This window comes from Crocodylus porosus, unplaced genomic scaffold (genome assembly GCF_001723895.1).
Source record: "Crocodylus porosus isolate Cpor-Errol unplaced genomic scaffold, CroPor_comp1, whole genome shotgun sequence".
NCBI lineage: Eukaryota > Metazoa > Chordata > Crocodylia > Crocodylidae > Crocodylus > Crocodylus porosus.
The window spans coordinates 76151914-76163399 of record NW_017728918.1 but is presented as its reverse complement, the minus strand read 5'-3'; the positions used below and the strand labels follow the sequence as shown (position 1 = coordinate 76163399).

Here is an 11486-nt window from a genome sequence, read left to right as displayed (position 1 = left end):
ACTGGGGTCAAACAACCCCAGCAAGGTGTTCATCCAGCCTCCTCTTAAAGACCCCCAGGGTAGGAGCCAGCACCACTTCTCTTGGACGTTGGTTCCAGATCCTAGCCGCCCTGATGGTGAAGTAGTGCCTCCTGATGTGTAATCTGAATCTAACCTCTGCCACCCTTATAACTTTTAAAAGCAGTTACAACAAACGCTCTACTTGGATTTAGTCAGTGGTGTTTAGTTAGCCATGCGCTTTCTCCCCTTGGTCTATCGCGTATTTGGATGTGTTATTGATTTATGTATTTATTTGTTAACAGGCTGCTTGGAAAGGGCATGCTTTGCTGATCATCACGGCATGCAACCTCAGAGTACCACAAGATGACTTTTTTGGACTATTCCTAGTTCTGTTCATGGGAACCTGCCTGGATAGGTGAGTTTGAGATTTCTGCCAGGAAAGGGTGTATGTTCATGGCACTTAAAGGTTGAATTTATACGCATAATTTTAATGTAATGGAACTCTGAGAACAATATTGTAAACTGAGCTTCCACAGGAATGGAAATCATATAGCATAGACTGACAACACAGATACTAAAAAAGACCCAAACCTTTGCACTTCTATAGAACCTTCCACTTCCTCCGTGTGAAGTATTTCAAGTACTAGTCCTTGTAACATCTTTGAGGAGCAGGCAAATTCTAATGGGAGAATTGAGGTAGTACCGGGAATAAACTCAGACCTCCCTTTGATTTTTCCCAGGTTCTGAAGCCTTAACTAGAATATGCCTTTTCCCAACAGTGAAGTAAATACTGTTTTTGTTTACACTTTGTCTCTATTCATGATTTATAAGAGAAATAATTGCTTCCATGCATTTTGGGCAGCTAGTAACCAACTAAATTAAAGTAAAAAAGCAAGCTTCTTAATTTCATTAATACCACTGATCGCTACATCAAAAGATGACTATTGCTTTTGTATTTTTTGCTGCAACAAAATACATTTTTAAAGAAGAAGAAAGGAAAATCTCTCATTTTAAAGTGGTGCTTTCAATGAATAACTTTGCTGGTGATCTTATGTACACAGTCTAGGTGATTATTTACAGATGGAAATGATGCAGCTCCCTGGGGAGAGTCATTTAGGTGAGTGTGTAAATTGTCCCTGCTCATTCCTTTTGCCTCACTCCTTTCTTTTGTTGGATCAGACTGCATTTCATTCCCTGTACTGCCTAAGGCACCAAAGAAAACCTTTTCCCTTTTATATAGGAGAAGACTGCCGGGTTCCGGTATATAAGGGTGTTGTTGAAGAAAGAGCATATTGTGTGTAATGTTTTGTAATATTTTGCCACTTTATTTATTAATTTGGTTTATATCCTACCCTGTTTAAAAAATTCAGAGCAGCTTACAATGAGCAAATGACCCACAGACAAGATTCTTCAAATAACATCCCCAAACCAAGACAGACAAGGATCTTTGGGTAGGTGTGTTTATATTTTATTAGACCAATTGAATAGTTGGAAAAATTGTTCTTTGCAAGCTTTTGGGTACAAACACCCTTCTTCAGTCTCTCTCTCTCTGCCTGAAAAAGGGTGTTTTTGCTGTAAAACTTGCAAAGAACAATTTTTCCAACTATTCAGTTGGTCCTATAAAAGATATCACATCTGCCCAAAGAACCCTGTCTGCCTATGTCCTTAGACCAACATGGCTACAACCAGCAATCCTATCCCAGAACCCAAGAACTCCAACTCCTTCCCCTTTTCCCTCTTCTCAACCACTGCTGCTGTGTTCAGTTCCTGTGGAAGCAAACCTTCCCACTAGTCCCAACCGTGCCCCACAACTGCCACTCGCATCATGTTACAAGAAACCCTTCCCCAAACCCCTACCCACTTGTTCTCACCACCCCCCCCAAATCCCAGAGGAGATTACCCATCCTCCCTTAATGTCCTCTCTAAGCCCTCACCCCCTGCTTTACAGAGGAGCTGTGGCTGTCACCTCTCCTCTGCACAGAACACAACTAACTGCTTCCCCGTCACCTCAGCTAACACAACACAAATACCAGAGAACCCTTAACACAGAAGTAAAAGGAAAAGACAGACACTCTTGTCACAGCCAAGAGCAATGTTGGGGGTACCCTGAAGCACCAACCTCTGGTGTTGCCCACCCAGGGAGGCCTACTGGCTTGTAGGCTTGCTTATTGGCTGAATACTTATCCTTCATTCATTTTTTCTTCCTTTTGCTTATTAAAAACAAAATAATTTATAGCATATATCCATACTTCTTGACTTTAACCTATTTACGCAAAATGTTTTTGTTACCTCAATTACTTGTGTAAGCCAGTATGTACATTTACTAAGTAACTGTTCAACCAAATGTTTATAGATCATCTTTAATAAATCCAAAAGTGAATTAAAATAAGATGTTCACAATAACTTTAAAATATCCCGGTGCTTCACAATTTTGAACTCTTAAAGATTTATTAAAGGTCTTTATTTTTTTCCTGTGTTCAGGACACCTGTCATCTTTTAGCTTTTGAAGAAAATGACAGTTGGATAGCTAAAACCTGGTGCAGGGATCTTGGTAAAATTGGATAGGGGAAAATTAATACAGTAGTTAAATGCAATGATTCACTAAAGTAGCAGCCAAATATATACTGGCTTTGCATAAAACATATGGTATCTCTAATTCTGCATCTATAAGAAAAATGAAAAAGCCCTCCCCCATTTGACTGTGTGGGAGGTTCTGGTTTTGTTGTTGGCTTTCTACTTGAGACGTAATCTTTGTCTTTCCTTCTGGTTGGTCATGGTTTCTGAATTCTAATGGAAATATTATCTTCCAAAGCTGCTAAATATAGACATCAGAAATTTAGCAATAATTATATTTGGTGCATGAAATTTGTGTGATATTTAGCAGTAAGTTTATACTGCATCAAAACAATTGGGTCTATTATGTTCTATAGGAAAAAAGTTGCTTTTGAAGGAGAGAGCTGTTTGAGAGGAAGTGTACATACCCAATAATTTTTTTTATTTTTCAATATAGAAAGTAATTTGAATGGTTGTTTTTTGCATGTGAAAAAAAAATTGGAGTACATGTTCCAAAAGTGGGTTTACCATGACAAAAGTGTATCAGCATCATATTTATCCACTTTGGCTAGGAAAGAACTTGCCTACTTGAATTACTACTAATATATGGGTTTTTCAAGCTCAACATAATTAGTGTTCTCCAGTGACCCTGTTCTAGTCTGAAATTGTAGTATTTCTCCTTACCTGCTAGCAACTTTAGATTGAAACAAAACTCTTCTGAACACCTTTTTAGCCCCCTTTTGAGTCACAATTTTTGGCAGAGAGGGTGAAAGGAGGGAGGAGTCATGGAGTGAGTGATTATTATGTATTTGGTAGTTGGAGGTTAGAACAGGCTGAACACATTTGTTGATGCAGCGTGGCCCCTATTTTTAAAAAATTCTGATAACTCAGGCTTTGTGAAAAGAAATCAGTGGAGTTGGATGTGGTACATTTAACTGCTTTCTTTACTTGTAATCAGAGCAAAGGAATAGATTTGATGAGCTTGAGAGTCTGCAACATTTGGTGCTACTACTGGTGCCTAGTCCCGGAGCAGAATGAAGAAGTGCCTCAGTTCTCTCTGCCAGGGTTGGCAACCTTGGAAGCTGCAGGCTTTCAGCCCAGCTGGTGCAGTGCCATGGGCTGCCATTCCCCTCCAGCCACTCTAGGGATGCTGAGCAGAAGCTGCTGTGAGGGAGAGCTGCCCTCCATGCCAGTGTGGGGAGCTGTTTGTATTGTTGCACTATTAGCAAAACCTGAACTGGATCAAACGGCTGTGGATTGGCATTCCCTTAGTAAAAAGCAGACTGGACCCAATCCCTTTGTGCGCTGGATCTTGGGCCATAGGTTGCTCTATACAGAACACATGGTGTAAGACATCTTAGATGGGTAATCCAAAATACCCACATGATGACTGGGGAGCCAGCCAATAGGAAATGCCTAGCCTAGGGATGTCTCTAAACCCCCATCTTCCTCAGGAACTTAGGTGTCTGGTGTAGCTGTCTTTATCAACTTAGGATCCAGAGCCCATGTTCTCCTCCTGTTTTCTAAAAGAACTAAGCAAGTCTCACTTTTTGTGACATCCATATTTTTTTTATTAAGTAGTAATGCTTAGATTGGTGGAGACCTAAGACTCTGGGCCTTCCTTAGCCAGAGGGGTTCACAAACAAACCCTCGTTCCCTAGGAGTGTCCGCTAGCCATGAGACTGTACACTTCACTGCATGGGGGCACTTTTGCCCCAGCCTACAGAATTCGTACCACAGGGCAAAGAAGAATGAAAGTTTATGGGACAAGGGAGTGAGCACAAAATGAAGCATCACTCTGTAGCCTAGTGAATAGTATATTCAGCTTGAAAATGGGAGTCCTAGGTTCTGGTCCTTAGTCCAGCAACTGTCTGGGTATTCTGTATTTAAGCAGTCATCGGAGTAAAGAATTCTGGGAACAGAAACCAGTCTGTTTTTCAGGATCAGGTCCAAAGGCGAGAAGCTCAACTCTTTTTTTTTTTTTTCTCTGCTTCTCCTCAGTGGCCTGAAAAAGCATCTGCAGCCTATCTGCATCATTACATGATTTATTCCTGTCTATGGATCTGGTATCTTTATCATTTTGAACAGCTAGATCTCTATATGGGAACTACCATAAAAGGGCTTATTTTGAGCCCAGCTGGAGAGACTGTTCTCTGCAACTGAAAGGGTTGAGATCATGACATTTTCAAAGGGATTAAATGTTGTAATTAATTCTATCAATGAATATTATCCTCTCTGAATATGCAGAAAAAAACAGGGTGTGGGCTTTCTGAATTGGTAGAATGTATGCAAAACAAACGTTCTAGCCTTTATACCCTCCCCTCCCCGAGCTTGCTTTATTTATAAATATAGATTTAAAACAGAATTCCTTATTTCCAAATAACACCTAAGAGTGATTTTTCTCCTTAGAATTTTATGAAATATCTGTCACCCCACAGTTTCTGGGCATCTGAGTGTGAGGCTGCACATTCCAATTAGCACATGCTAAGAAGGATTTTGAGGCCTATGTATGCAAAATCCTTTTTCATCTTTCCTGCATATAGTGGAACTAATTCCTTTGTGCAGTTGGTTACAGAGAGTCTTCTGCAAAAGTGTTTACTTTCAATTCCTAAATGGGAATTTTATTTCAGCAAGCTCTGGGGCATGCTGTCATCATGGGTCTGCGGTTTGTGCCTTAGCTTATTATTAACATCAGTTCTTCCCGCAGAGGTGCTAACATAAAATAAAAATCAAGAATGAAGTAACTAAGTCAATCTGTCATTTTTACAGGAATATTAGTATATGTAGCCTAGCCTGGCTTAGTCTGCTCTCACTAAGCTAAAAGAGAGAATCTGAAATACAAAGGCCCCAGAGGATTAATGATTAATCCTCTCTTCAAGTAGTATGACATAAAACATTACATTATTAAATCAATAGATTGTTACATTTCTACATTTCTAGGAAGGGATTTCTGCAGCAGAGGCAGGGTGTACAAGCACTGTAATTGACCAGGTTAGGAAGAGGCTACTAGTTTATTTATTGTCTCTCTAAGACACAAAGGGTAACAGTTCTTGCAACATCTGAAATAGAGGAAGAAATCTTTAAGACTAGAATGTCCTACTGAAGTGGAGCTCAACCTTTTAGAGTGACCAGCTGGGTGCTTTTAACTTAGCCACACCACAGACCATTGCTCCCCTCTTTATGGAGGAGAGGAGTGGGAGAGAAAAGTGAATGCCAATGTCAGAGGGAGGGAAGGGAGAGAGAAAGAGCAGGGCAACAAGGACAGCAAAGGGGATCAGCAGCCAGCTGCAGGACAAGGAAGGGGATGAATAAGGCTGAGCTGCTTGCCCCTGATGCTCCTGTGCCTACTGGGTGGTTTGTGGCTCTACAGCATAGAGGTCCTAGGTAGGATTCAGAGTAGACTTGAGTTTGGAACACTGGGAGAAGTAGTGTCATTTTTTTTTTATGATGAAGTCTAGTCCTGGAAAGGTATCCAGTCTAGACGCCATGAGCTTTTGAGACCATGAGGGAGTTCTTGACCATATACTGGCCTCATGGTGTATGTTTTAAGGCAGATCAGATAATCTACTAGTTTCACTTCCTCAGTGCATCCTGATCCCAAAAGAGACCTAAAGCAAACGCTTCTGTCGGTGGACATGGTAATCCATCCTCATTCAGACATGAAATGCCATTCATCTGCATCTCACTTGGATGCCAAAATACCATCAAAATGTTCAAGTTAATAGCCCCAAATTGGCAGTAGGGGTTAAAATTACAGGTGTTTCAGATAATTAATATTGGGAAGTTTTAATAAAACTGAAAGGTAATATACTTAAAATTTAAAAAAAAAAAGGAAATAATAGATTACCAATAATACAAGAGCTCATTAGAATTGTTATGGACAATGGGTATGTTGTATTGGATCCAGAAGCATTTTACAAGGGTGTAATGCCATATGCTTCTAGGTATAAGGCAATAACTAATTAACGTAAGTTCAGGAGAGATGTCATTAATTCTTAACACTGTAGCAGGTTTCATGCATCATCTTATGAGATGTTTGATGCTCTCTATTGTTGTTGAGGTCAGAACACAGAATTTGATGACCTTTGCATATAATTTCCTTTGATAGCTACAGAAATTTTTTAAGAGTGCATCTGGTTTCCATTCAAGTCGCTTGGAAATATTGTAACAACAATCTCCAGCACTTAATGGTTAAAAATATGATAGTGGTTTAAAAACCATGAGACTATAAAACTGATAATGTTTTGCATTCTCCTTTGCCTTTATGTATCTGACCTTTTAGGTTTTATGTTTTAAAGTTTTGTTTTTTCTCTGCAAACATGAAAGCTAGAAATTAATCTTTATTCAAATGAAAATTGAGGTTCTTGCAGAAGATCATAACTACAGGAACTGGAGCTTTTGCAAGAAGATAAAATGCTATCAGACACCTTGAAAACTATAGGGCTCTTCAGCATTTTAACAGGGCTATGCTTTAGCTAGGCTAAAAACAAAAAAACAAAGAAACAAAGTAACCTTATGATTAAACCACCTCCTGTGTGACAAGGAGGAACATTTATTAAAAGAAGGTGTTTGTTATAATGAAGTTAGTTAAATTTGCAGCATCACAGTAATGAAAAAATGGGTCCTTCTGCTTGAATTGTTAAAAATGGGGTTTGTTATGATGAGGTTGTACTTTTACACTGACATCAAATATTAGCTAAGAAGCAGAAAAGAGACTTTAGCGTGATCAAAATTTGAGAGTGTTCTTCATCAGCACACAACTTAGTAATGTATCTTAAGAACTCTTCTGTGACTTCTTTATTTTTTGTTTCGTTTTCCAGACGTGAAAGTTGGAGCTCTGCTGTTAATGGGTATTTGATCCCAATTTGGTCAATCACCAAGGAACATGATACTGCCCTCACAGGTTGAAATGCCTTGAAGACTTTTGGCTCTGCATTCATTCATCCTGAAGCAATGGTTTTCTCTGTATTGTTGACATCTGCCCATTCTGGGACATCAAATGCTACTTTTATTGTCTATGAAAATGTCTATACGAATTTTACTACTCCCCAATTTCAGATTCGTAGTGGCACAACACAGCCATTGAAATACAGTCCAGGTGCCATGGTCACCCCTGAGTTAAGTACTTTCCTAGTGAACACTACAGCTATCCTGCCATCACAAGAAGTTTTCAAGCGCTTGAGTCTGCCACTCCAGATCATTCTTTCTGCTGCTATGATATTTATACTATTGGTTTCTTTTTTAGGAAACTTTGTTGTCTGCCTCATGGTCTACCAGAAGGCTGCCATGCGATCTGCAATTAACATTCTCTTAGCAAGCCTGGCTTTTGCAGATATGTTGCTTGCAGTGCTGAACATGCCTTTTGCTCTGATAACCATCATTACTACTCGGTGGATTTTTGGGGATATCTTCTGTAGAGTCTCTGCTATGTTTTTCTGGCTGTTTGTTATAGAAGGGGTAGCCATCCTACTCATTATTAGCATTGATAGATTCCTTATTATTGTCCAGAGGCAAGATAAACTGAACCCTTACCGTGCAAAGTTTCTTATAGTTATATCATGGGCTACATCCTTTATTGTGGCTTTTCCATTATCTGTTGGGACCCCTAATCTGCAGATACCCTCTAGAGCCCCTCAGTGTGTTTTTGGCTATTCCACAAGCCCTGGCTACCGGGCTTACGTGGTTATAATCTTGCTTATTTCTTTCTTTATTCCATTCATGGTGATGCTGTACTCTTTTATGGGCATACTCAACACTGTACGCCACAATGCAGTTCGTATCCATAGCCATCCTGACAGCATATGCCTCAGCCAGGCCAGCAAACTTGGTCTCATGAGTCTTCAGAGACCTTTTCAAATGAACATTGATATGAGCTTTAAAACTCGTGCCTTCACAACCATATTGATCTTGTTCATTGTCTTCATAATCTGTTGGGCACCATTCACCACCTACAGCCTTATTGCAACATTCAATGGCCACTTTTACCACAAGCACAACTTTTTTGAGATAAGCACTTGGCTCCTTTGGCTCTGCTACCTCAAGTCTGCACTGAATCCGCTGATTTACTACTGGAGGATTAAGAAATTCCACGATGCATGCTTAGACTTAGTGCCCAAGTACTTCAAGTTTTTGCCACAGCTACCTGGTCATACAAGGAGACGCATTCGGCCTAGTGCCGTCTATGTGTGTGGGGAGCACCGGTCAGCTGTGTAATACTGCAGCTAATAGACATGATGGTTATTTTCTGGGATTATTTGAATATATGTGGTGTTTGTTTATAAAATATGGCTCCTTCAACTGCCATATTGCTGACTTAAGTTTTTCGTTACTTTGTGCAATTTGGAGGAAAACAGTGATTGATTAGAGTTGGTTTACTACCAGAATATAATGTAAACAGAATTACAGATGTTACCTCTAGGATTCAGTTGAAATCCATTCTTTTTTAAAAAAATTACATTTGTAATACTTGTCAGGTTTATGCTTACTAAGCCTGCAATTGCATCTAATTGTAGGGTTTTTTATGCTGCTAAGGTACAGTATATTAAGATGGTGTAATTTTTCTGAATATGTTGCTGCTTTCTGTCAAGATATTAGAGCCAAAAAGTTTCATTTAATTTTAACAAGTTAAGAGTTTTGGTGATGGCATTGGAAAACTTTTTTTTCCCTTTTAATATTTCAGTTAATATTTTGTGCACTTTACAAACTTGATACAAAAATCTACTCTGAATATTTTGTTACCAGTTGAGAGAGTTTTTTGGATGTTGATTATTTGACATGTTATAGTGTTGCTTTAATGAAAGACCTGCTTAGCCCTAAGGAGGGCAATTACTTGTTGGTGCACTTATAATTAAAACAACTGATTTGCTGGGTTTTATTTCTGAAAATTGACCAAATTATGACATTTACTCCTCATAAATTTTAGATTACTGTGGGCAGAGCATGGACACGCAATTAAAAGGTAGATTATCGTGCCCCAAAGGTAATGCAATATTTGGAAAAGGTGGGTCTGCACAAAAATGGGCATTTTTTTATTATTGTACACATTTAAATATTTTTTCTGCTTACAAACCATCCAAAACTTAAGTGATATGTCCAAAAGTTAAGTTGGAAATTATGGCTCTCATCCTGCCACTTACAATGTGTGGGCAGACAGCTGTTCTTAGATAGAGCCCTAATGATGTTGGTATGGCTACATATAGATGAAATAGATGAAACTTTGTACCTAAGGTGAAACCTTGTGTTCTGAATGGTAGAATTGGGATGCAGTAAGATGTGTCCAAAAATTGGAACAGCTGTTTTTGTTTGTTTGTTTGTTTTTAAAAACCAAACAAACCCCTGAACCATGTTTTGGATGAGGCACTAATAAACTCCTTTACCTAAAGATTGGCTATAGACTTCCAAATCTTTAACAAACAAAATAAAATCTTTTAGTTAGTTTGATTTTGTTTCTTATCATAATAAGAAGTTGGGAATTAATAATGGACAAGAGTTAGGGCATGGAACTTGAGAGGGGTTGAGTAAGTTAAATTTCCTATCTTTTATCTGGGTTTTTGTTGTTGTTGTTATTGTTGCTTTTCTTTATCCTCTTCCACCACAGTGCCTGTTGTCTTGCTGACTTGCTCTGGAATATTACTTGTAAGATAAAGTAGCTCACAGAGCTGAGACTTCTCTCCCGGGAATGCCAATTAGCACCAGGCACTGACATAGCTTTTCCTGATATCCACCTTGAAAACATTCATTTTTATTTGAGAATAAGAAAAATGTTGGTGGATTTCAGGCAATGACAGTAATCCATATATAAATTGAATAAGCTTCTACATGAGTGGTGGATAAAGTAAAGCATTAGGGCTGTTAGCCACATGTAACCAACCCCTTTGTGAGGCATCAGGGCATGGGGGGGCATGTCCCTCCCCCCCGCCCTTGACAGGGTCCTCCCAGTGGCAGCGGCAGTGCCTGTGGGAGCTCACCAGCTTCTCTCCCGCCAGCATTGGTGGTGGTGGTGGCTCCTGCAGGAGCTTACCTGCAGGTGCCCCCCTAGACTCAGGAGGCACCAGTCACCCATGCATCAGGGTGTGCAGAGGGGAAACGTAGGAGAACTTGTCTCTTATAAGTATGGTCTCTTTGGGGTTGTGTTTGAGCATGGGAAGAATTAATTGTCCCTTTTTTCAGGTTGGGGCAGGAATGAACAGAGGCTTTTCTGGGAGTTTCTGCATAAGGATTTGGGATTAAGAATGTAAAGGATATGTCTTGTTTTGTGTTACTACTTGTTATCTGAGCCCAGGTAAGCAGTATGTATTTAAGGTCTAGAGTGGCTTTTATGAAGCTAATTATCGAAGGGCTAAGATTACTCTAAATCTTATCTTGAAAACATTCATTCTTATTTGAGAGTAAGAAAATGTTATGTAGATTTCAGGCAATGACAGTAATCCATACATAAATTGAATAAGCTTATATATGAGTGGTGGATAAAGTAAAATACTAGGACTGTTAGTCGCATGTAACCCCTTTATGAGGCATCAGGGCATAGGGGGAGCACAGGGGGGTCACTCTTATAACCCAAAATATTAAAAAATATATTTTCTTATACTTTGGACATGTGAAAGTAAGATTTTTTGCCTTGATTGATTTCATGCCATTTTTCCTTTTTGAGTTATTTACTCTTTTCTTCTCTGAAAACTACATAATGGGAGTATACACTTTCTACCACTAGCAGAATAGAGATTTATTTCCCCCCTCAGAGATGTAAAACTGGTTTGAATGGCTATAAGAATTCAAACTTTGGGGCAAAGCATCCACGCCAGAAGATAGGCGGGTGATCCAAGCTGACCTGGACAAGCTCAGCAAATGGGCAGACAAGAACCTGATGGTGTTTAACACCGAAAAATGCAAGGTTCTCCACCTTGGAGGAAAAACCTGCAGCATCCTTATAGGCT

The 11486-nt window shown here is 39.4% G+C and overlaps 1 protein-coding gene across 1 annotated transcript; it reads left to right on the top strand.

Annotated features, from left to right (window-relative positions):
* Positions 1 to 299: 299 nt before the first annotated feature.
* GPR63 (G protein-coupled receptor 63) lies at positions 300 to 9962 on the top strand. Its single transcript, XM_019537777.1, has 2 exons — positions 300 to 415; positions 7374 to 9962. The coding sequence occupies exon 2, from the start codon at positions 7507 to 7509 to the stop codon at positions 8764 to 8766; it is 1260 nt and encodes a 419-aa protein (XP_019393322.1). The 5' UTR covers positions 300 to 415; positions 7374 to 7506; the 3' UTR covers positions 8767 to 9962.
* The last annotated feature ends 1524 nt before the right edge of the window (positions 9963 to 11486 follow it).